The sequence below is a fragment of the Asterias rubens genome, chromosome 1 (genome assembly GCF_902459465.1).
Source record: "Asterias rubens chromosome 1, eAstRub1.3, whole genome shotgun sequence".
In the NCBI taxonomy this organism is placed as follows: domain Eukaryota; kingdom Metazoa; phylum Echinodermata; class Asteroidea; order Forcipulatida; family Asteriidae; genus Asterias; species Asterias rubens.
Window position 1 is genome coordinate 18,399,719 of NC_047062.1, and position 26,611 is coordinate 18,426,329.

General features: G+C 38.4%; 2 protein-coding genes across 3 annotated transcripts; both read right to left on the reverse strand.

The window, feature by feature from the left end:
- Positions 1–919: 919 nt before the first annotated feature.
- On the reverse strand, positions 920–17,050 carry LOC117295637 (probable tubulin polyglutamylase ttll-15). Of its 2 annotated transcripts, XM_033778355.1 has the most exons (14): positions 16,862–17,050; positions 14,799–14,865; positions 14,050–14,304; positions 12,118–12,273; positions 11,148–11,267; positions 10,614–10,689; positions 9,806–10,044; positions 8,415–8,493; positions 7,792–7,900; positions 7,178–7,244; positions 6,187–6,314; positions 5,576–5,672; positions 4,412–4,525; positions 920–3,740 (listed from the first exon to the last, which is right to left on the reverse strand). In XM_033778355.1, the coding sequence occupies exons 3-14, from the start codon at positions 14,302–14,304 to the stop codon at positions 3,621–3,623; spliced, it is 1,560 nt and encodes a 519-aa protein (XP_033634246.1). In that variant the 5' UTR covers positions 14,799–14,865; positions 16,862–17,050; the 3' UTR covers positions 920–3,620. The 2 variants fall into 2 exon arrangements, with proteins under 2 accessions (XP_033634246.1, XP_033634238.1); XM_033778347.1 differs by lacking the exon at positions 14,799–14,865.
- Positions 17,051–22,345: 5,295 nt separating this feature from the next.
- On the reverse strand, positions 22,346–25,615 carry LOC117301391 (heparan sulfate glucosamine 3-O-sulfotransferase 6-like). The gene is made up of 2 exons (XM_033785347.1): positions 25,179–25,615; positions 22,346–24,563 (listed from the first exon to the last, which is right to left on the reverse strand). The coding sequence occupies exon 2, from the start codon at positions 24,375–24,377 to the stop codon at positions 23,262–23,264; it is 1,116 nt and encodes a 371-aa protein (XP_033641238.1). The 5' UTR covers positions 24,378–24,563; positions 25,179–25,615; the 3' UTR covers positions 22,346–23,261.
- Between the last annotated feature and the right edge of the window lie 996 nt (positions 25,616–26,611).

The following is a 26,611-nucleotide window of genomic DNA, read 5'->3' on the forward strand; positions in this document are numbered from 1 at the left end:
ACTGGTCTTTGACAATAATTACCAATACTTAGTGACATGTCCAGTGTCAGCCAAGTCATGAACCCAAAGCTACAATTGTATTACCTTTCTCCAGACATAAACAATTTCACGAAAAATCTGCACTAACCATGTGTTTTTGTGCAGTTTAAGTAGTGTAAAAATCATCTCAAAACACCAGCGGGCACTGTGGCGACATGGTGTACTGGATACATGTAGTTCCATTCTGCATGCAATCCAGAGCTGGGACACCGGTTCAAATCCTACCCGTACCAGGTGGACATGACTTTTACTGCTTGCACCAGTAATGGATTGGGGTCCGTCATGTTTATCCCCAATTAGGTGTGGATGATTTACTGTGTGGGAGAGTAAAGGAGGGACCGGGACGGCAAGTCCCTGAAGGGTTCTAATGGGTGATCACCACGCTGGTTTCGGCCAGACTTCGAGTCTGAAATTTGACAAGTTCACAAGGCAGTAGATTTTTTAAGCAAAATTCGACAAGATCACATGGCTATAATATAAGCCTTGTAGACTTTTCAAGCAAAATTTGACAAGTTCATCAGGTTTAGCCTTACAGACTTTTTCAAGCAAAATTTGACAATATCACAAGGTTATATATAGCCTTGAAAACTTTTTCAAGCAAAATTTGACAAGTTCACAAGGCTATATTTTAGCCTTATAGATTTTTTTCAAGCAAAATTTGACAAGTTCATCAGGTTTAGCCTTGAAGACTTTTTCAAGCAAAATTTGACAAGTTCCCAAGGCTATATTTTAGCCTTATAGATTTTTTCAAGCAAGATTTGACAAGTTCACAAAGCTATAAGCCTTTTTAGCCTTGTGACTTTTTCAAGCAAAAATTGCTAGTGAATTTTTCAAGCAAAAATTGCTAGTGACTTTTTAAAGCAAAAATTGCTAGTGACTTTTTCAAGCAAAAATTGCTAAGTGTAAGACTTGTGACTTTTTCAAGCAGAAATTGCTAAGTACCCAAGGCTATATAGCAGAAATTGCTAAGTAAAAATTGCTAAGCAAAAATTGCTTTGTGACTTTTCAAGCATAAATCGCTAAGTACACGAGGCTAAGCTAGTACACAAGGAGCCTTGTCGCTTTTCCAAGCAAAAATTGCTCAGTACACAAGGCTAAAGACTATAAATTTGAGCAAATTTTTGACAAAAATGTAAGGCTCATAATTTATTCAAATTCGAGAATACAGCCTCAAGCTAAACCACTTTTACCACATTGACAAGTTATCTCTAACATACATGTAATTTGTGCACACAGATTGAGAAAACCTTGTTTGTAACACACTTCTAGTCTCACTATTGTTATATTTCTGCTTAAAAAATTAATAATAACTAATACTGATAACATTATTGTTGATAATCATGAATAATTTCAGTTATATCTCGTTGGCAATGATTCTGTCTTCCTGAGACAACATTTCCAACGCTCCATTAAACATTTGAGGACTTATGGGTAGAGCTATACAATCAATAAAACATGTTAAAATCAGAAATACATGAATTTAAAAAACTTCCTACTCTTCATTTACATTTGCCAAAACCATTCCATCATAAAATGTATTGTACAATTGTGCACCTAACTGGGATTTATGTGCAGAACATTTACTAATAATTGATAACAATTGAACATATATTGCGCCACTTACATAAAAATGTTCAAAAATACATGACATTAAGAATGCACAGAATGAAAGAAAAGGATACAGAATCATGACTGATCACCAGGCAGTGCCCAAATCACAGTATGGGGATATGCCTGTCCCTATAACAGGATAAGTAATTGTTAAATTAATCAGCCTTTTTGGATCCCTTATCATTGCATCTTTTCAGCAGCACATATATATCTCTGACCGTACTACATGTACGTTAAAAAACAAAGTCTAAACAAAAAACCTCAAAGCATTTACAACATAATATATAAAAAAAACATTGCAGGCTGGCAGACTAAAACTATCATTCAAAACCATCAGAATGATTTTTAAAATGACTAAAAAATAGGATTTTCATAAAAAAATTATCCTACTCTGCAATACTGTTTCTTTTCCTTCCATTTTACAATGAAAAAGTTCCAAAAGGACAGACCCTTCCTATGTTATGTCAATTACACATCATGCGTACATACTAACACTATCGTTGTGCAAAATGAGGGAACACCCTGCCTTGTTGTTGTATATGCCGATGGTAGCGTGACGCAAATGCTGTTATACGTCTATCGTGTGGACAAGTCTTTGGCGTTTGTCAACCAACAGTGTCTGTATGCACGCATGAATGTAGTTGGCATAAATTTCATGGAATTGGCTAATTACCTACCATCCTATAAAACCCATAGTACTTCAATAAAAAGACCTTCAAAAATTTTCAACAATTTCACAGTCATACAAAATAATAACACAGGGGTAGGTTTTCCAATTTGTTCAGAGAACGTTCGACTTTAAAAATATGGTAAAATGTTGATATTTAGATAATATGCACCAATTTTGAAAGACAAATGTTGACTTTGGGGGAGGAAGGAACAAGGTCTTCAAAAGTAGTACTCTCTGTACGATCGGGAAATTGTTGAAACTTTTGACTGCCCTAAGCATGTCACCAAACCATGAAAACTAGAGGAATTTAACAATCTCTATTCCAACCAAGTACTAACAATGGACATTTAGTCTGTGGTTCTTTAAATTCATTAAAATAGGGTTAAAAAAGTGGCTCGCCTGAAAGCTACGTTTTAAAAAAGTTCTGTAATAAAGCAATTATCTCCAATTCATAAGGCTTCCCCCGAGAGTACTAATAGGGTCAACAGAGGTCTTAAACTTGATTTGTAATTGCTTCAAGCCATAAGCAATGACATGATCAAAATATTAAAATGTCACCAAATAAGAGTTGGAATCCAATGTAAATTTTTGACTCATTTACTATAAATATTTCAGTGTGTTTTGTAATCGTCCTGCATAAATAATGACTGCATTTTCATTTGAAAAGTGAAGGGAATTTGTATACTTTAAAAGAGCTCTTCTCATTTAAAAAAATTGTATTTAAAAGTTGCTCAGATATCTGTGCACATTCTTGGTTTAAAACGCTTTCTTTCTACAAGTGTCTGTGGAACGTACTCATTGGTTATTTGCAATAAAAAGTGTACTAATAACAAGCGGCACACACAAACAGAACACACAGAATATTGTAGATCTAAAAAGGATCTCTTTAGATCCTGACCCAATTTCAAGCAGGCAGGCTTAATACTTCCTCCTTGTTTCCCTTAGGAAAAGGCACCTATGTGGGAAGTTTCAATATCTACTGGAACATTTCATGTGGCACAAAGGCAATTAGCAAAGTATCAGACAAGATTCAGGTTCTCTGGAAACCTGTAGAATAAACTTTCTTTATAGAAAAACCAGTACTATTAATACAAAAGTTTAAAAACTTATCTGATTGTCTTCAGCTGCAATGCCTTCTGGTTTCACATGCTCTCCCGTTGTTGTGAATCTCTATACACAACTCGGCCTCTGTTTTATATGCATCAGAAGATGCATCTATTTTACGGCACCAGTAGAGGTCCCTGTGTTGCGTGCACCTGTAGATGTCGCTATGTTATGTGCACCAGTAGATTTCTCTGTGTTACGTACACCAGTAGATGTCCTCACGGCATCTCGCTCTGAACCATTCTCTCAGAACCCGATCGTTTGGGGTCAGCGATGAATCTTTGGTGGTATCGTAATGTAACGCTTCGTCCTGTGACTGAGGTCAAAACAGCAAAAAAGGAGGCTAGTATTTCATCCTGTACAACAAAATATCACTAACAAACTTAGCCTGGACATCTGATGTCACACTTCAAGGCTCATGAATTACGCCAGAGATCTGCTATGGAGCATGTCAATCCCTGTCCGTAATAACCTTTGACCTCCCATTAATTTCTCGCTGACATTGTACCAAGTGTGAGAATGACATCATTTAATTTTTTGCTCTGCAAAACTCAACAATGAATGTGCAGGGAAATATTGTAAGCAATAAATATAAACAGCCTAACATGAATATTTGGTTAGGGAGTAGACCCCTTGCAAATGAGCACAAGCTAAAACAGTGCCCTCAATGATGTCAAAGGAAGACCCGTCATTGACAGAGAGTTTTGTGTGGTGCGTGCCCTTATGTAGGCTTCCATTGTTTGACCCCAGTGATGGCAAGCCTATTATAGTGTTTATGGTTGTTAATAACCTAGTCCATGAGATACAGATTCATTATTGAGGATTGCTGCCATCTTGCTTTTCCATCCATTCGACCCAATGTAACCAAACCGAGGCTGGAAGAAAAAGACAGTCTGGTTCCTTTGTGATAAGAGAATTAGGAATGCCATTGTCAGAGCTGTATGCAAGGTACCAGACACAGATCCAAAGCATGATGATTGGACTTACCATGGGTTCGGGGTAGACTCTTCTAGTACTTTGGCGATGAATATGCTCATAGTACGACTCTTTCAACATTGCAATCTGATCTGGAACTAGGCACTTGAAACAAAGCTGGCATTCCTAAAAAGAAAAATAATAAAAAGACAGCAACATGAATCACAAAAACGTGTTTTCTTAGCATTTAAGACGTATGCTTGAAAAATTCGGAGAGATATTCAATGAAAACAATAGGTTATGAAAAACCCACAAGGGCAAAGCATTGAACTTGAAGGTGCAGCCTTAAGTTTGAACGAACCACAAACAGTTTTACATTTTCAGTCAATATGGGGCATAAACTAATGCTTTACTCTTAAATATGATCAAATCATAAGGGGTAAGCCTTGCATTGTAAGTACATTTTTTGCACAATACTTCACTTTACGCTACAACTCTTTATTTGAACAAATCACTAGGTAAGCTTTGCATGTACATGTAGTCAGTTTGCGCACAATATTTCTGTACACTTCAACCTTAAATTTGAATAAAAATTCACTAGAGGGCAATCGTTGCATTTTTAGTTATTTCTTATTTTGTTTGGGGTGGGGGGCGGCAGAGCATTGGACATAAATCTATAGTCTGAAAATGTGAACAAATTAAAAGGGGTAATATAAAAAACAAAGTGTACAGATACAGGATGTCTATCAATCAAGAGTTTAAACAGAATCTCATTCTAGTTTCCTAAGCATTAAAGGCAGTGGACACTATTGGTAATTACTCAAAATAATTATTAGCATAAAACCTTTCTTGGTGACGAGTAATGGGGAGAGGTTGATGGTATACAAAATTGTGAGGAACGACTCCCTCTGAAGTGCCATAGTTTTCCACGAATTTGATTTCGAGACCTCAGATTTAGAACTTGAGGTCTCGAAATCAACCATCTAAACGCACACAACTTCGTGTTACAAGGGGTTTTTTCTTTCATTATTATCTCGCAAGTTCGATGACCGATTGAGCTCAAATTTTCACAGGTTTGTTATTTTATGCATATGTTGAGAAACACCAACTGTGAAGGCTAGTCTTTGACAATTACCAATAGTGTCCACTGCCTTTATGAAAATTATCTTGAACAGCGTGTAAGATTTCATGAAAGTTTTCAATGTTTATCTGTACACATCAAGTTTCGATACTTACACTTGAGACACATGTTATGCACTGTGAGCTGCCACAGACGTCTGATTTAACCAGAATATCCTTCTCACTCACTTCCATTGTTCTGGCATCCTCTGGACTGGACAAGAAACAAAAAGAGAATAGTTTTGTTTTTTTCTTCAAATCTTGACAATAAGAACTGTACCCTGTCACACTGACACATCTACGGCCTACTCCAGTCAAAACAACTTGAAAAACAAGACTAGGAAAAATATCATGCCTCCTACCAAGTTAAGTAATTAACCAAGTATAAACTTACATTACATTTTGGGTGTTTGTCCAAAATGAATAATTGTAGGCTTCTGATTGGTCGAGAGGGGGATCCTGTGTCCATGTTTAATCATGTGATCACAGTGTCGAGAGTGTTTAAATAGGCCTTATGAGATTGAGTCCAAAGAGGGCGCAATCAGACGAGTGCGCAGAGCACGTAAATTTTATGGCCAAATTTAGGTTGGTAAATGACATAATTGGCTAGAGCATTGGCTATATTTTAAAACTTAACAGCACAAGTTTGAAACTTGCATACAATAGTTTAAATATTTAGAATGTAAATTTGAAATTTGCACGAGGAAGTAACCCATTTCAATACTTACCCTTTTTTTAGGCTGCGTGGAACATTTCTTGCTACACCAGCTACACTCAAGATGTTAAAGATGACGTGTTCGTATAAAAACTTGTTTGGCATGAAGTGATTGGAAGAAAGATTAGGCGACATGTTGACCTATGGAGAGAAATATTTGAACCGTGAAAATAATAATCTCATAATTTATGTTACTGTTATTGGCCTTGGTCTAGGGCTATTGTCTGAACGACTGAACCCAGGTTCATACTATGCAAAGCGAATTTTGGTGTCACAGGGTTGTTTTTGCAGCGAATGTTTCGCAGGAGTAGAACACAAGTCAACTGACGCATATTATTTGTTGCGAATTTGTGACGTCAAAATTTGTACCACATTTACATTCGCAAGAAGTGTGAACCGACTTAATTCCAATCAAAAATGTCTTTGAGTATTGTCACTAGCGTCTGCGGTACTTAACTTAGCTGGCGTTTGGTCTCTGATCACCGTTACGGGAGAAAGCTGCTTAAATTAACCACCATGAACAGCCAGAACCGAAGGGAATAATTTCTCAAAATAGTTCATACTTTAAATGTTTGCAGTACTTCTGCTCTAGTAAGTTTATACGGTCATGTATTTTTTGGGTACTTTATACCAATCTTTGACCCTACCGCGATGTTAAATACTATGACCACTCAGACCTTATACATTCTAAGTCTTAATTCATTTAAAAACAATATTGTATGCCTTCAAAGCAAATATAGAGCCTTGTCACACGAGGCAACTTTTACAGGCAACTTGGAAACAACCAACAACTTAACAGTGCATGCCACAGGACCACTTCGGTAGCACACAATTAAGTTTCCAAACAATGTCTTCAACACCTTAAAAAATGTGAAAAATGTGAATATTCAAATGTGAATGCCTTTTCTTCTTGGATATTGCCTGGAACTGGTTGCCTGTAAATTGCCATGTGTGACATTGGCCTAAGACTAAACATTAAATGAAACGCAGTGAACATTAATTACCTCCATTAGATACAGATTGAGGAACTCATCCAAAACAAAATCAAACCGCATCAACTCAAAAAATACACTGAAAAGAAAATACGAAGCGAAATGAAACAAACGTTAATTCATAATACAAGTAAATCTTCAATATTCATTTTGCACACAGATGTGCATTAAGCACTGTATAGTAAGTACTTTCCAGTACAGTAAACAAATTCAAATTCTTATATTATCATTTATTCCTGGTTATGGATCAGAGCATAACCTTAATCATATTAGCTTACAAGCCTGAGGGTGCTTGCTATGTGAACCAAATAAGGTTAATCCCAACTCTTTCACAACAAGTGTTTTCAATTCTTTTACATGCACTATCCTTCTTAGAACACAGGACCTATGGTTTGATGTCCCATAAAAAAAGGACATTATGGTAAAGTATCTTGCTCAAAGACACAAGTGCCAAAAATGGGACTCACAAATACACGCTCTGCTGATCAGAAACCAGAGCTTGAATCCAGTGCCCTTGACTGCTCCGCCAAAGCATGCCACACAAAACAACAACATATAATCCTACTTATTTACCAACACTTACATGCAATTTATTTCAGGCAGTTTATAAACCCTTAATCACTTACTTTTTATGTTGATATTTGTTGAGAGCTTTTAAAAGCTGTGGATGTTTGTTAAGAAACACACTTCGAATTGCACTATAGACTTGTGAGTTGATTTTGGATGAATCCATTCCTGAGAATATAAACACAAAATTCAATCAAATAGATTAACTCACTTCACTAAAAAGTAACTTGGGGTATATATTTTTATTTCCACACAGATGTTGCAAGATTTGAAATGTTAAATTGTAACCAGCTCTCAAAAAACCGAGTCGCTTATCCCACAGCCCACTTTCAAAGAACAGGGCTGTTTAGTGTTGGGAGGGTTAACAAAAAAAGTTGATTTTTGTTTTGTTTTTGTGATATGCGTTTTCTTGATTCTCAAGGGTCCAAATTTGTATATTTCTCACAAAAAAAGTTTTTTATCGATAAAGATGAATAAATCAGGGTGTTTTTTTTTGCACCCGTTTGTTCCATTTGTGTACATTTGTGTACTTGGTTTCTTAGAGACAGTCCCAATTCAGCATTCATTTTAATGAAGTGCTATACAAGAACTGCGTATTATTATTCTTGTTATTATCTATAACCGAACAACACTTTGTCGTTATGGGTGCCTCTTCCTCCATGAAAATGCAATCAATTCTCACCTTTTGATCTTATGTAGGAATTCAGTGATTCTTTGAAGGAGAAATGTTGCTGATTGAACAACTTTTCAAAAGATGGCATCTGTAGAAAATATTGAAAGAAATGTCTTGAGTTTAGAAAATATTCTACATCATCAGGCTTTATTCCTCCCATGTTGGATGAAGCCCTAGGCTCCTCCAGCAACCTTAATAACAATAATAGACCGTTTTTTATATAGCGCTCTTCACGCCCGAGGGGTGTCTCAAAGTGCTTCCAACATTATTACCCCTGGTCACTGGGCCTTAAATCATTCCTCATCCCATCTCAGCTCCCTGGGGAGTATACAGCTAAACCAATCACAAGAACCATCTCTGCCCTCACAGGTACCCATTTACCCCTGGGTGGAGAGAAGCAATTGTAGTTAAGTGTCTTGCTCAGGGACACAAGTGTCACGACCAGGATTCGAACCCACACTCTGCTGAACAGAAGCACCAGAGCTTGAGTTCGGTGCTCTTATCCACTCGGCCACGACACCCCACCTTGTTCCGTGGGGTGATTGATCTCACCACACCGATTTTTGGCATGGTTGGCTGCAAATCGCACCACGACAGCTTGTAAACAACTACATGGTGCTATGTAAATTTATACGTCTTATATTTCGCATATTTTGTAAAAAACAAGAAAGGAGTGCTTTAAGACGCTGTCGGGTATGACAAAAGGCTAAACAACAAATGCGTATTACTGTCATAACATTATATTAGGCCAAATAAAAAAAAAAACATTGATCGTCCCCGCCGCATCTTTTTTTGGGGCCACATCCTTTTTTTTACTATTTGATATTTTTTTACTCCATCTTTTCAAAAGGACTGGCCTAGGAGTTTTTTGCTGAATCTGACGTGATGCTCTCAAACATGTGTAACCATCTGTTTCATAAAACAATAATAGTGTCTGCTACCAGCAAATCTTTTTACAAATCCGACCCTGTTAATACTAATAGTACATTTTGTTAACACAGGTCCTCATGCAACAAATAGGTATAAAATAAGTTTGCAATGGGTTCAAACTGAAGAATTGGTGGCCTGTTTGATTTGAAATACTAAGCGGCCATCTTGAAAAAAAAAATAGTAAATAGTAAATAGTAAGGCCCTCATCCTCCTCTTTTTTGAAAAATCCAGATGATCAACTGGTATCTTTTATTATTTGGCCTTACTATATTACCATAGAAAACAATTGGATAGCAGAAGAATAATAACACAAATTCTTCACTGGCAAAACATCAAAGAAACATGTAAAATAAAATCTCATTCCAGACAATTTCTTTTGGGAGCTTTGTCAAATTTGGAGGTAAATTGGAAGGCAATTTGGAAGGCTGATTGCGGGGATTGAGGGGTTAAAGGAATTTTTTAGTTTTTACCAGCCACATTGGTGTGTAGTCGTCCGTCACCACGTACTTATTTACATCGTTGAAATCCTCAGGAAGGTAATCTTTGCCGCAGAAGCGGACCAGTGTTTCATCATCAACGATGTACACACGTAGAGGATTAATGGACGTAACCACGGTATAGATCCCAATATCAAACTTGCGACCATCAATTAAAAATGGATTACGTACAAACTCCTGGATGAAACTGTTGGCTGCATTCAGGTCCAATTCTGCAAGGTTCAAAAAAAAAAAAAAATCTATGAGGCACTTTCAGTTTGGTAAAATGTTGAAGTACATACATCAGAAACATCAGCTACTGTGTAATGCCTTAGTAGATTGTTGTCTTTTGATTGGAGGATTCTTGGTCATATGGCATTTTATCTTCCAATTAAATGACAAAAACCCACTAGAGTGTTTTAAAACAGATTGGTGTATCGCATTCGTGCTATGGAGAGAGAATTTCACTCTGGGTGAGAGAGAAAAAGTACCTAGTTTGTTTGGAATATTCCTTCGTCCAACTTTTTAATGAAAATATCCTCACTGTTGCATAAACATTTACTTTTTGCACAATGTTCAATAAAATGTTTGTTTTTTCATGCTGTAAATGTATTTATTTCAATTATTAATCTAATCTCCAGATGAACGTTCCACTGGATTTTTTTTTGAGAAGGCTCCAGTCTGGAGCCTTCTAAAACAAAAACAAATATAAGAACATAGTCAACCGAAGGAAAAGAATATTCAGAATGAAAAAGCAATATTCCAAGATGTTCCCCTAGCATTTATTAAAACTTAAACTGACCTGCTACTGGTTTGACTTTGATGCCTCGATGTGCGTTACTTTTCTGCACCCAAAGTTTCTCCTTGTTCTCTGAAGCCTGACCAGTTACATGAAGAAAAACAGACGCAAAAGGAACATATATTATTGTAACTATTCAATTCATTAAATTCATCATATTCATTAAAGGCAGTGGACACGTTTGGTAATTACTCAAAATAATTATTAGCATAAAACCTTACTTGGTAACGAGTAATAGAGAGCTGTTGATAGTATAAAACATTGAGAGAAACGGCTCCCTCTGAAGTAACTTAGTTTTTGAGAAAGAAGTTATTTTCCACGAATTTGATTTCGAGACCTCAGATTTAGAATTTGAGGTCCCGAAATCAAGCATCTGAAAGCACACAACTTCGTGTAACAAGGGTGTTTTTTCTTGCTTTATTATCTTGCAAAGAACCGGTGGTCGACAAGGAGTTGTCAACTGCCAGTTCTTTTTAGAAACATGATGGGATAGAATGTTCTCTTCAAGAATGTGTGTCTACGCGGCAAAACACCCACCTCTGCTAAGAACTGATCCTTTTCTTGTGGCATTTTGTAGGCTCTTGGAACAAACTCTACGTTCGATGTGGCCAGCTGTACCTTCTGTGTGATAAAACCCATCCCTGGAAAATGGTTCAACTGCAGAAGAAAGGAAAAGAAGAAGTCATGTCAGAGTAGAGGTTGCATCCCACACAGCACTTTCAAAATCTGCATGATTTTAAGATTTGCTAACATAACAGAGTGTTAGAAAAGACCAAGGCCCAATTACCTAAAGCTGCTTTTAAAAGGAAAAAGAAATGCTAAGTAAAACAAAATAATGCTTACCAGAATAAGGTTACCAGCTAAAATACCATTTTACATAGTACAAAATGTAACTTGTATCCTACTAAGTTGTGATTAGCAGAAAAATGTACAGCAATATTAAGCATCTCTATGGAATTGAGCCCAGGAAATAGATGTTATCTTGTGGAAGTGGCGTGGCCGAGCGTTTAAGAGCATCGAATTCAAACCCTGGTGTTTCTGATCAGCAGAGTGTGGGTTCGAATCCTCAGTCGTGACACTTGTGTCCTTAAGCAAAACACTTAATCATTGCTAAGTCCTTCGGATGGGACGTAAAGCCGTTGGTCCCATGTGTTGTGTAACGCATGTAAAAGAACCCAGTACACTTATCGAAAAGAGAAGGGGTTCGCCCCGGTGTTCCTGGCTGTGGCTGCTATATGCGCCGTAGCACCTTGTAAACCCTTATAAGGTGCTAAATAACTGGGTCTCAGAATTCATCACTGTGATCATGGTGATAACCTATCTTTCTGGAAGTTTGTATAACCTCAGCGCCTTGAGTACCTTGTTTTGTAGATACATGCACTTCGATAAGACTTCGATATTATTATTATTAATAATATTATCTTTCCTTGTCTTCCATAACTAGGACCCGGAAACCCACAATATACAATGAATGGGTATAAATCAAGGCACCTAAGTTCTCTCTTACCTTTTGATGTTTCTCCATTCTTTCAATAGCCATTGATAACTCAGTAAACGGATAATCATGAGTCCATAACACATCCCATTCTGAGTCTGGTCCCCCTCGGCTGTAGCCAATACGCTCAAAGACTCTTATGATGTGGTCCAGGTAACCAGACTCAAGCTGTTACAATTAAGGAAGAAGCCATAGTGATTTCATGAGATAAATGAATTTAAAACTAGCATCATTGTAAAGTGGTGTTTGAAGCTTTGCATAGGGTGGAAAATGAGATAAGAATTAACAAGGTTGAGGTTACCGGCCAAAATAACATGTCACATGTACAAACTGTGACTGGTATCCTGCTTAGTTTTGCTTAAAGGGAAGGTACACATTTGGTAATTACTCAAAACAAATATTAACTTAAAAACTGACTTGGTAACAAGCATTGGAGAGCTGTTAATAGTATAAAACATTGTGGGAAACAACTCCCTCTGAAGTAACGTAGTTTTTGAGAAAGAGGTAACTTCTCACTAAAATAATAAAAGACTTCTAGCTAGAAGTCTTTTATTCTTATCTGAAAGCACACAATTTTGTCCAACAAGGGTGTTTTTTCGTTCATCATTTTCTTGCAACTTCGATCACCAATTGAGCCCAAATTTTCACAGGCTTGTTATTTTATGGTTATGATGGGATACACCAAGTGAGAAGACTGGTCTGTGACAATTACCAAACGTGTACCTTCCCTTTAAATCATAAAGTTGTTTAAAGCACAATTCTCTGAGTTTTGCTAGCGTTAAAGAATAGCAATGTCTTACAAGTAAGACAGTATTATTTTACACAGACAGTTACAGTAATGTCCACAGAATGACTGCAACACAAAGCAGCCTTAAAGGCAGTCTTCCACTCTGATTTTTTCTAGCTTTGATAAACCTCATCCTTGGTTCTTGTTTTAGTGATTTATTTATTTTAGTATTCTGACACCAAAGGGGTGGGGTTATGGCTGTGTGACATCACATTCACATTGGAATAATGGTTTAGATATTGTAAGAGGAATATTGGTGGCTCCGCTTCATGTAATGTGCTCTTAAAATCCATCTTGGCGCTCACATACTAATACTCCCAGCAACTGGGGCTTTTATTTAATTTTAAAACAATCTCAGCTCCCTTGGGAGTATACAGCCTCTGCTGCCAATTATGCAGCTGTAGCGCAGCTAAATTAACTACAGGAACCGTCTGGTCTGTGCCCTAACAGGTCCCCATTTACTCCTGAGTGAAGAGAGTTAATTATAGATGTACTGTAAGCGTCTTGCTCAAGGACACAAGTGTCGCGACCGTGATGCAAACACACAGCGAGATGACTTAGCCTCGGGAGCGTGTTTTCATACAGCTGCTTTTAAGCACAAAAAGTAGCTTTGAATCATAACAAAATTATGCTGTGACAGGGCAACTGGGCAATATCGTTGGGCTAGTTGGTGTGACATCTGCTCGAAAATGGCTAAGGTCATTGGTTTCGAATCACAGCCAAGTAATATGCCTGTGAATTTTTTTTACAGGACTCGGGAAAATACTTAGTTACGGTGCTCTACAAACATCGGTATCATGGTAAAACCAACTATAAACAAAAATATTGCAAATATTCCAATTTGTGATTTTAGAAGCAGCTCTATGAAATTGGGCTTACAATACAAGTGCTACACTCAATCTCGTTACCATGGGCAGCGCGCAGTATTGATACCTCTCAACAACCCTGGTAGCTGTGCCTGGTAGCTACTAAAAAACAGCGCAAGCCTCTTGTTTGAAAACTTTCTCGTTTTAAATCATAATTTTGTTATGCTTAGCTACTTTCATTATTATTTATTTATTTGATTTATTTAATTATTTGATATCCAACAGTGAATAACGGCAATTTACGTATCATTTGAAACAATTACCAAAACATAGCTTTAAAATAATACTGACCCTTTTGGCGTGGATCCAATACACCGGTTTGGAGGTATCACTCCCGCCAACTGCTTCTACCTTTGAGTGGAAGCCAGTCATGTGGGACTCCTGCATAGCACGTAACTGGTAGACATTCCAGACGGTAATCAGTATTCCTGCCAGTAGAGCGATGATGATAAGGAATAGGATACGCACCGGGAACTTGGCGTGAATCGGTAGGTACAAAGATGAATTGTTGCCCCCACGATGGGATCCAGACCAGTGCCCCTTCATCTGAAATGAATCAAGGTCAAAAGGTCATGAGATTAGTAAACAAATTCAAACCCATAAAGAAACCTACATGGACAGGGTGAGTAAAAATGAAGTTGACCGAGACTTACGATTTAAAAACAAATCAACTGACACTCAAAACCCCAGTGAAACACGTATGTTTAACAAGCATTCTTTCCTGCTCATCTGAATAAAAAAGGATGAAACAAATTGATCATTTCTAAGAGAAGTTATACCTGCTTCACACACTCGTGTTTGTAGCTGTCCAAGGGCCCATTTTTTTATTAGTATTCCGTGGGCAGCTTGCAAAATTAGTAACTTTATTAAAATAGACGTCACACCTCTTAGGCATGATCAATTTCTTTCATTCCCTCTTTTCTATTAAGCAGTGAGAGAGCTTGTAAAAAAAATATGCTGAACTTTTGAGCGTCGTTTGTTTCTGTGTTTTAAAAAACATCACCAATCCTCAAAACATCATCAACCTCTTTATGACTCACCCTGTACGTTGCAATAATTGTGTAGAGGCACGGGAAGGAGGCTGGCTCACTAATTGAAAAACATTCACTGAAATACAACCAGCACAATCAATAGGCTAAATGTCTGAAATATAATATGATCTCCTGCACTTAAATTGATTGTTAACATGTTTATTCTCCAATCAATAGCACAAAATACAAAATACCACAACCTAGTCACTTTATGTGAATGGTGAAGGGCAAAGGCCAACACAAGGATGTCTACATACAGTACAAGTTTACAGCATCCGTTTCAACAAGCCCTAAAAATAAAATAAAAATTCTCTGGGTCATTCCATGTCAAATCACCCAATGGGAAAAACTCTACCCTATTCAACTTTGCTCAAATCTGGTTTATGGGGTAATCTTGACTCAACAAGCTCAAACTTCAAATTTTAGCTCCATCCGATAAACGGTTTTCGCGCTATAGCATGGTCTTTCTCATTGATTTCAGTCAAAATGTGCTGACAGCCGATATTCAAACGACCATAAGTCGGGCAACCATTGGGTCAATTTGGTTGAAATTGGTGACTTTGGAAAGGAAAATGCATCTAAGCTATCATTGGTTGGTTGTCTGTAAGTCTTTTGTCTGCCTGACAAAGACTTACTTTGGATTGCAGGCTTGCTTCGTTCTTGGTGATGCGTGGATGCTTTGTTCATGAAAGGGCAAGGGCAAAGGTGTTTTCTTATCTAAGGGCCACCTCCATGAGGAAATTATCAATTTTTATTGAATGTAAGGTGTCATGGGGCACTACATGTAAGGCAATGACTACTCCTAGAACTATGCGGTTTGTTTTGCCAGCTCAGCGGAACGAACCTCATCTAGTTCTAGGAGGAATTCTTTCTAGGAGCAAGCAATGACATAGGGCAAATGGAAGGTGAAATAACAAACCTAGAATTATTGGGAATCATAAAGATAAAAAACCTTGGGTTTAAAATTCAAAGCTCACTGCTTAGTTAAGCAATAGATAGGGCAAACCAGAGCCAGTCCCTTTTCCAAAAAAAAATTGCAAAAAATGAGAAAAAAAGTTTTAAAGCCTTTCATAGTTCAGTTGCTTATTTTGATGGCTGCATGATGATAATAGGAATGGGCACAAAATGAAGATCAAAATTATAATTGTCGGAAGGAGACCCCAGCCAGCCTGTTCTGTATAATCACATACACAGGGCAGTGAGGTTGGCTCAGTGGACCCAAATGGAGCCTTGCATCCATGTAGTAGGCTGGATTTGTTCAGTCCCTGTATATCCAGCTGTCTGGGTTTTCCTCCCATGTCTAAAACTTAAAATTCTTCATTGTCTTAAAAAAAGAAATCAGATTCAGACACAATCACACACACTCGCCTGACGTCACACGGTCAGGTTGGTGAGTGGTGTCTTGCCTCACCTTCCACCTCTGGGATCCCTGTTCGAATCACACCACAGGCACTAGTAATGTCAAAATGTCATTCTTGTGGATTTGGTTTTCAAGCCCTACTCTTGACTGCATGGGTTTCCCTATTCCTAGAACTATGAGGTTCGTTCTGCTATCGTCTCCACGAACAGAGCTGGTGTAGAGGGTGAATCTCATAGTCATATAACACACGCAAATCGTTTTGCCCTTTAAAAAAATACCATTCCCAAAATATACAGTTTTCTTTTAAATCGACCCCCAGGACCCCATAGTTCTAGGTCAGGAGTAGGGTTCCGCTGGAATAATTCTCTTGGGTTTTCCTCCAACATCTCACACTCAAATTTCTTCATTGTCTTTTTTCTTCTCGTTTGGCTCTCTCGGTGGTCTCATCAGTAATAAAAGCATCGAGTTGAGATCAAAATCTAAATAATATTGTTACTCTACATAATCATAATGTAATGCAATGTAATGTGTAATTATTCGTAATTATCCACGCACCGAATTTGTCTATCTGTCATGATCAATTTGTTCAATCATTTGAAGGCTGCAGAACCACGGACTTGGTATATAAAACTGTAGTGATTAATTAATGGAAGAAAAGAAAAGCAGATTTTGAAAAAAAGACCAAGTGAAGTCTCAAAACTCATGAACTTACCCTTTTTTTAAATTAAAATCTTGGCAGCAACCCACGAAGACGCTGATCCGGACAGCTACCTCTATCCCTTCGTTCTCAAGGTCTTTACATTGTGCTTCGATCCAATAATCAATTATATCATACAAAACAATAATTTGTGTCGTATCTTCTTCTTCTTCTTCACACAAGATATGATAGGTCGAGGTCACATCACACACACCGCACACACACACACGCACACCAACACTCTCGCATCAACATCAATGGAGGGCGCTATTGATAAAATCAAAGAATGCAAAACAAAAAGTAAAGTGATTGTTTCTGACAGCTGTCAGCTGTCACTTGAGTGCCTATGGCCTTGTATACAGTATCACACTCGTCAGCGTATAATTGTCTTTATCTATCAATTTAATTATTCAGGCTATAAATATGTACAGAAAGAATTAACAGTAATACATTTCTTATATTTATTTAATAATGGCAATAAAAAAATGGGGGGAAAATGAGGACATTCAATTAATTTTGTTTCAAAATGGTGGACCGGATCACATTGCACTTGACAATGTACAGGCGCCTCTTTTATATCTACCTTTGTCTTTGTTTAAACTAAAATTGACAAAATGGGATATGTTAATCAAACACAAACCAATCAGGCCTGCTTTGACACGCGTTTATTGTTATACTTTTTTTTTTCTAAGGTGATGGTTCAAAAAAGTCTTACTGGCGATGTGCCGAATTGGCCGACTGTACTTTCCTAAGGCACTTCAATCGAGAACAGCTGCCTGCCTGCCCTTATCGCACATGTGAAGGACTTACTGTTTGTTGTTTTAATCATTGTTTCATAATGTCTACTATGGACGGGATAGCATCACCAACGTCAGAGTTGCACACCATGAAGTTGACAGTCGCTACGGGCGTCACTCAGGGTAACAGTTCAACATGAAGTTCGTCTGCTGTACGGGTCCGAGCATCAGTTGATACAGAAATCAGGTCAAAGTTCAGTCCTTTCTGGTTTGGGTTAAGGCAAAAGATTCTGTAGGTCAGCTACCAACCGAATACTATGTCCCCCATCCACCCCACCCGCGTTTTGGGCGGAGAATCAATGCTTGTATTGTGGTCGGGGTGTTCAAAGGCTCCCTACATCATGAATTTTCTCTCATCATGAATCTTTACCCAACAATTTCCTGAGCATTTTGGTTTTTCGCGTATGAAACAATGGGCTTAGTTTTTCCATATGGACAGATTTCCCGGGGACGGGCCTGAAACAACTCACTGAAGTGATGACATCTAACCATTCAGCTGTGCCTCAGCGCCTTAGAACAAACTCTTGATTTTGGCGATCTACAAAATGACATTTGATTTATTGATTGATTGATGGATTGATTGATCTTGTAAGTTATAGGTTTATGACATGACATCCTCAGATGATTTATCTCGGGATGGCGACATACTGAAGTAAGATATCGTGTCCGGATATAAAAAAATTATTCTGGAAGACGGCATAAATTTATGACTTTTTATATCGTCATCTCGCGATAACCATGGAGCAATATATTGCTCCATGTGATAACTCATCTCGGGATGTTGCCATTTCACGTTTTGGTGTCATCATCCTGGGGCTGCAAGCAGCCAGTATATCAAAGATTTCAACAAGTTGGATGACACTCCCATAACTTAGAAATAACGTGTTGCAATAATACGGCCGTGCTAACTTTCGTAAAGGAATAATAATCGAGTCAACATAATCGGGTCTATAGCCCAGTCATGTCAGTCTGATTTTCATTATAGCCCCGGCAGAGATTTGCAGTTCAGAAAATAATGAGGTTAAAATGTCATTGAAGAACGTACGCTCTCCGAATATTCAAAACTTCCCAACAAGTCCACACGGCACAAGTCTTGACAATAACCCATTGCTGTATCGGAAGACTTCAATGCTGAAATGCTTTGGTCAAGTTTAACTGTACTCATTGGGTGCAACCAACCCACGGCATGATGTCGTCCACGGGCCGGGTGAAGTAGTTCACAGTAGGACCTCATTGGAGATACCAGTGCTGTTTGTGGTCTGTGCACGCCCACAACTCCCCAGGTCGCATTTTTCCTTCTTCATGGTCGAGTTATAAATAATTGGAAGAGACATATTGCTTGGTATGCGTAGGCAAAATAATCACAGGGTGCCCTAATAGACCGAATACCCAATAGACCACAGTATAGTCCAATACAAGTTTTTGATACTATCGAGAGCGGGTTGTTTATTCGGAAATCGAAAGAAGAGAAGCTCTCTTGGGAAGCTTTCGATGAGACTGATTTATTAAAACTTTATACCGGTAGCTCGCTGCAGAAGTATTGCTGGAAAGGTTGGCATATCGAGAATAATAGTAGACTATCGTCTCGAATCAACCAAGATGAAGATTAACCAGGATGGATGTAAACCGATGGCTTTCCTCGCTCTTGTGGCGGTACTTGTCGGGGTTTGCACGGCCTGTAGTCCCCCTGAAGGATGGCAGTCAGAACCGGTCACGACTCGGGCGGGCGCACCCGATGTGGAAATTGCCTTTCTTGGTAACGTCACTCTCGTTAATCTTCCGCGTTTCAATCGTTTCTTCAGAGCGATGGTCTACAGTGCCGAGGTTTCTGTGGAGTGTGTCTACAAGAAGATACCCGGTTTGAACGTCTACGACGATGTGACTGTTCATGGCTTCGGCATGTCTCACGACTGCACGAACACTGAAGTTGCGCCGAACCAACAGTATATCTTTCTCGCCAAACCGTATGAGGATGGATACGCCATTGTTGAATCCAACGTTCAATTAGGAGCTGAGCCGGCCACCGAGGAGAACATTCAAGACATGCTGGATACTTATGGGTGTGACGAACCAAATGATCCGACCACACCCCCGCCAACGACTACCCGAGTTACAACCACTAGGATGCCGCCCACTACCGAAGCCCCTCCTACCGAATCCATTACCACAAAGCCAATACGCAACGACAATAATAACAGTGGAACCTTGGTGTCTTCAAGTTTCTTCGTCCTGCTATCTTCTGTTGTAATCGCGCTGAAAACATTGTAACGAATTTCAGAGTGATGTTATCCCCTTAACCATACCGCCCAACGACATCTTCTATCGAACATGACGTCACTACACACGGTATACTGCAAACGGTTGGGGGAATATTTAGTATGTTAATAGTGCTAGTGGTTTTTAATTGTTGTTTTCTTTAATAATTGTCTAAGGGGTCTTTGTGTTGCATTTTTAAATCATCGATCATTAGTTTACAATTTCATTCTGACGTATACAAATAAATGGACACTATTTTCTGGGCCTATATAGAGAGACTGAACATGCTCGCTTTGCGTAAACGCACCTGGCAAGAAAACAAACTAAAGTGCTGTGATTTTACCACCAAGTGAAACCAAAGATTACAGAGCGCCCTATAATCTTTGGTGAAACTGTCAAACGGATGAAACACATAGTAGTCATGGGTGGGGTCATGGGTGACAAAATAATGTTGTTAGCACATATACAACGGTCAGACGATAGAGTAGAGTAGGGCAAGATGGACAGAACCAGATAAAACCTTTTGGTTTCAACACCATGATGGGTACTTCCTGTGGGCAAGGCACGGCATGTAGCAAAGTTAGTTTGATATCGGATAATATTGATATTCACATTGTACAGCGAATATCAATGTTTTAGATAGTGAATATTGGATGTTCCCATAGGTTTGTAAAGTGAAATGTACTAAACTTTACATGCCAATAGGCATATATATTATAAACTAGGCCTACTATGAGCGTAACATCATATAAGGGATAGACCAGGGACCTCTCAAAAGTTCATTGTAATGACACTATATGCCTCATAACCAAACCGTCATGCCAGAGAGACTGGAAAACAAACAACTATTACAGGGAAGGGTGCACGTGAGACCATAGGAAATTTAGCTTATAATGAAAACTAAGACTGAACCATTCGATGAATAAATTGACAATGGCTGGTGGCACAACTTAGTATACGTGTGATCAAAGACTTATCCAACTTTTATTAAGCGGTTACGTTTACCCAAATCCTTAAAAACGAGCTTACAAACGAGCCGTGTATATAACATATTGGTATAAAAACGAAACATGTGGAAACGGATAAATAGAACAACAGGGGATACCGTTAAAATTATTAATACAAAGTATGTTGTATATAGGCCTACATGAAAGTTTGATTTTTAAAATATCATGCACTGTAAAAAAAAGCAGAAGAAAAAAAGTGCCTTTTATAATACAAAATCCTTGTTGAGATTTTGCTGAAAGCAGAGGTAGGAAGTACGTGCAGTAATAATCGAAGTCATTATGTCAATAATTAAGGTTCGCATATCCGGCCGGACAAAAAGGTCAAGTCTGGTTGTCGGATGTGAGTGCGCTAACTTTTCCTTGATTTGTTTTGAACCTGCCAAACAGGCCCACCGTTAACTTGAAGGTTAGTGGTCAGCATTCACGTGGACTCTCGATAAAAACGATAAAACGAATGAGTGAGACCTAGCCTACCTCTTAATATTATGTTTGAGGCCAGTCTTCAATATTAGCAGGTTTTTTTTTCCAGAAAACATACCCGCATGATCTTTCCTGAATTTAAGTGATATAAAAAAAAAATGATGAATGTTTATGAATAGCTCCTTCATGAGGTCAATAATATGTGGAATGTTCAAGTTCCTTTCAACGAGGCAATTTAAAGCCGAAAAGGAAGAAACTATTCCATCCTCAAAAGAATCAACATTACTCTCTTCATTGCACGGACGCAAACGTTCCTTGGGTAAATAGATCTTTAAGAGAAAGAGAAAACTGCACATAATACAAATTGTACAACATTGCATGTATTTGGCATCCACTACAACGTGGACATGTTGTAATTTTTAAATTAAAAGTAGATCTTTGTTACAGTCATAGGAGAATGATAAAACTGCACATACCAACAAATTGTACATCGCATGTATTTGGCGTCCACTAAAACGTGGACATTTTGTAATATGTGGCGACAACGTGCGGTGTATTATGACGCCGGTGTCAGATGCAATTGTGTCCGCCATGCAATACTGTCCGCTCCGGACACTTTTGCATATGCAATTATGTCCAGGGCTATGCAAAAACCATCCGGTGGACATGTGCATGGCTGTACATGGCTGTAAATGTATGTGCGCCCGTAAGCGAGCGTGCATACACTGCTGGACCTCTCTGTATTTTGCAGTATGAATATTCACGTATTTTATGATTGCAGCGAATACCCAACGGCCGAACATTTCCCATGTCATTCATGACATGCACCCATAGCTTGTAAAAAAATTGCGAACCTGTTCCGTCGACCAAAGGCGTTTAGTTTACTGCAAGGACGGTTTTGCACGGGGGCAGACACAACTGCATATGCAAATGTGTCCGGGCGGACACAATTGCATTATACAGCAGCGTACGGGCGGACACGATTGCATATGCAAAACCGTCCGGCGGACATTAGACATTATTGCATATGCAATAATGTCCTCCGGATAGTATTGCACAGAGGACATAATAGCATTCAAACCTGTCATGTACATGTAAATGACATGAATGCCGCATGACTTTCAATCCTCCGATCAAATTTACTGATTTGCTTTGGCGTTAGTTGATGTGGCCATATTAATACGTTTAAGTTTCCACAAAGCATGCAGTTCCAGAAGAATTGTAAACAAAATTAATCTGAGAGGCCGTTGTGGTACTCCCTGTATCGACAGTGCTTAAGGCAGGGTGTACTTTTTGTAACAAGTAAGTGAAAGAGCACTTGAAAGCTGTTGATATTATAAAACATTGTAATAGAAACTACCCCTTTTGAAGTAATGTGTGGTTTTAGAGAAATAGGTAACTTTCAACCTCATACTTGAATCTGAGAAAGGCTTTCAGTTCAGACTTTCATGAAAGGCAAAAAGGTATTTCTTCTCCATTTTATTTGTTCAACTTCAATAACCATTTGCGCTGTTATTGTAACATATGTTGGGATACACAAGTGAAAGTACTGGTCTTTTACAATTACCAAAAGTATACACCACCTTTAATTATATCACATATCATGTCAATTAACAAACTATTTGTGGATTTATTTATTAAACATAGACCATTACTTAGTACAGGTTTATCCAATTTACATCAGCTCAGGGCCCCATACCATAAAGCTGCTAAGCACAAAATGAAATTAAGTACAACAAAACGATGCTTACCAGAATAAGGATACCAGCCAGAAACTATATTGTGACATAATGTAAAATCTATATCTATTGTCCTGCTCATTTCTGCTAATATAGCAGAAAATTGTTACGCTTTATGATTGCCCAGTAACAATTTATCACGATACACAACTTTGAAACCCGCATTAAGTATCTCAAGAAATTAAACAAAATTTCCTTAATGATACATCAGTGTTATATTTAATAACTTTTTTAGATCTTCATTATGAGGTATATAAAAAGCTGAAAGTTTGTCTTGGATTACTTTGGTCATCTGTGGTTTAGGGCGCCCTCTGCTGTTTAAATCCATACAGGCGCCGAAGGGTTTTGCTAAACAGTTCATGCCAGTTTTTTTATCAATGAGGAAATTGTCTTCATGAAAGTATGAAGACAATCCCAGAAACTTCTCGACTTTGTTTAGAAGCCGGACAGGATGTTTGAGAATAGAGTCTCCGTCTACATCCAATATAAGCATACGCTGTTTCGGGAAATGTTGAACCCATTGTTTCATATGCTTAGCGTAGATCCCTTTGTCAATATAAAGAGAATCTTGTACAATTTCTCCTCTTTTGTCAAGTACTGTCTTCTGAAAAGTGCTCTTCCTTAGGTATTTAGTAGGATTACCTCTCGCATAATCATCCCATGCTTTTTGGACTGCAACTTTATCATTTGCTTGTTTAGGACTTAATATTGTGTTGTCTGTGCGGTTTAAGAGGTACTCGTCCCCCTTGGTTTGGAAGTATCCATTGAAGGCTCTTTTCACTGGCTCGCATAATAACGCAATAACTTTAACATCATGTAGATCCTTTGAGATTCTTTCCGCTGCACCTGGGTAGGTGAGATATTCAGATGACTTCTCTAGGGTGACTTGCCGTTCAGTGGCGTGAGGCATCCAGTTGAAGTACCATGCCAAATCTCTGTAGTAGTAAGTCGAGAAGAAGTTTGAGTCTTGCATTGGGGTCGCTACCCCTGGATGCACAGCTAAGAGGTTCCTGAGAACTGAAGATCCACAACCCTTGGCTCCAATGATGAGAGCCTGGGGGAAGTGCTTCCGACACTCGAGGTTGACTCGTTTGAGTTCCCCAACAGCCCATGAGTTATTGAGTGTGTAACAACTCAGCTCAACCGAACTCGGTTGCATGCCATGGAAGACGCTCACCTTTGGGCTGAACATGTTGTTAAAACTCACATTTCTCTTGAAGTTTCCGCCTAAGACGTCCTCTCTTAGACATAACAACAAGGTGAGGCTCATGAGAAACCCTGCAGTTGCCATGACAGCTCGTTTCGGCCTCATAATACCATGGGATGTTGCGCTCTGTGATGTTAAAATTCAGCCTTGGCGCTAAAAATAGAAAGTTTAATTCCAGCCTTATAGTGCAAGACTACTGCCTAAGTTGGACAGAGTTAGATATATTTCTTCCCAGTGTTAGTCTCTTCTCAGCTTGTAGCATCAATCCCTCCTTCACAGAGGTGTGTTTATCTGAAAGAAGCAATAGGCAAAGTGAAATTTAATTAAGTATGAAGACATCAAAAGTGTGGGATAAACTCCAACACAAATTGAAAATTTTAAGTCCTATATTGATCACATTTTAACTGTAATTCCAAACCGACGTCATCTGAGTGTGACATGAATTATAAATGATTATCCATGGATGCTGCATGCTTAAAACAGACATCCCCACATTTAAAAAAAAAAAAAACAATAGGCGGGATACACCATGCCACATATTGAGCACCAAATGGAAGTGCCTCACCAACCCTTCCCCGAAATCCTCTTAAGTAGGGAGGGTGGGTTTCATTTCATTTCCTTTCCTTTCTTCTGGTTGGATGAAGCCAAGCACTCCCAGAAAAACGAACTTAATCACTGCCTAACCAAGAACCCAAATGAGAGAAGACAGGGAAGAAACATCAAGTTTTAAATGCGTTAGATATATAGATAGATACTGTTATTCGATGTTGCAAATAGCGTATAATACAGAGCAATATGATCAAAATTATTGTAAATATAAAAAGAGATTGTGTACATCATGCCACTATCAAGTAACAAATGTGGTTACTAACCAATAATACAATTGTTGGATACAAGTGTGCTTACCTTTATACAGCTGTTTCTACAAGCACAATCACAAACCGCTAATAGCTCTCTGCAGTCATTTGGCACAAACTGTTCACCCTTCACGTATTGGGTGACAGCTATCTACAAGCAATGCAGCAAAGTTGGCTGGGGCTATGAAGTAAAGGAAGGAAATCACAACCACAAACAGCCTTCACTAGAGTGTCGTCTCTGATACCAGTGATCCTCTTTCCTGTGGTGTTTATACACTACACAGAACCTCCTTCCTCCATGACAGAGCTGACATGTAAATTTCCACTATATCCAACCGACATGTAAACACAAAAAATTATAAAGTGTTATGACAAAGGATGGAGTGGAATACATTATAAGCGAAGCGGTTACGTTCCGGAAGATAAACTGTTATCTATAGGATGTAATTTGGGGTCGGAGTGAGTATCAGAACAACAGATACAAACAGATCATCACTTCTTTTGTGCTTTAAAGGGATGGATACAGCATGGAATCCTACCTCCATGGATACAGTAACAACCATTAAAAAAAAGACTTGCGTCTAAAGATTAAAGTAGAGTCAAGAAAACCAGGTTGTCAATCAGCCAGTTTTTCTAAAGGGATGGTACAGTCATTGAGTCCACTTCCTTCTTCCTTGTTACAGTGATATCCCTTTTTCAAAATTATACTAATTAAATTTCTAAAAGCTCACATTTGATGTTTCAAGGAGATTTTGCTTTGACAAAACTCACGTCAGGGAAGAAAAGTGGGTGGCAAAGTATAGCAAAAAAGGGTTAACAAGACAACTTCTAAAACCTCAATGATAGATCCAGGTAAAGGCACTGGACACCTTTGGTAATCGTCAAAGACTAGTGTTCTCACTTGGTGTATCCAAACATAATGCATAAGTTGCAAGCAAATAATATCAACAGCTCTCCATTGCCCTTTACAAAGTAACTTGTTTATGGTCATTAACTTGTGGAGAACACCCTGCCTTTAAAGCAGGATAGTTGGAATAAACCAAATTGTCGTGCTGTTCATTTGTTTGCAGTGGTGTCACTTTGTTTGCATTACATGGAAAAATTCTCAAATTTAGCCAGAAAGTTGTTTACTGCATGATGGTTTTTCCATGTATTTCATCCGGAAAACGATTAAACCTTTCACAAAATTACATCACCTGGGACACATACATACTCACATGCATATTACTCTGGAGGGATTCGAACCCATAAACCCTGCCATTCTAGTGGGAATGTCTTATCATTAGACCACAACGTCTTCAAACGTGCTCTCAAAACCTACCTTTTTGCCTCTTCGTAAATGGTCGTCTTTATCTTTGTTCTGTCTTTTCCCTTTTCTTTCCTTCTCAGCGCCTTTTATCCTTTGGCAATTTGGCGCTTTATAAATACTGTTATTATTATTATTATTAAAACATACACAGTGACCAGAGGCCAGATTACTTC

Bases quoted from the DNA above. Each gene is read 5' to 3' on its own strand.
- LOC117295637 (XM_033778347.1), bottom strand. From the start codon at position 14,304: ATGAAGGGGCACTGGTCTGGATCCCATCGTGGGGGCAACAATTCATCT. The intron at 7,245-7,791 runs GTAAGTGATTAA...TTTTCTTTTCAG, and splicing joins AACAAATATCAACATAAAAA to TGTATTTTTTGAGTTGATGC. The intron at 6,315-7,177 runs GTAATTAATGTT...TTCTCTCCATAG, and splicing joins TCAATCTGTATCTAATGGAG to GTCAACATGTCGCCTAATCT.
- LOC117301391 (XM_033785347.1), bottom strand. From the start codon at position 24,377: ATGAGGCCGAAACGAGCTGTCATGGCAACTGCAGGGTTTCTCATGAGC.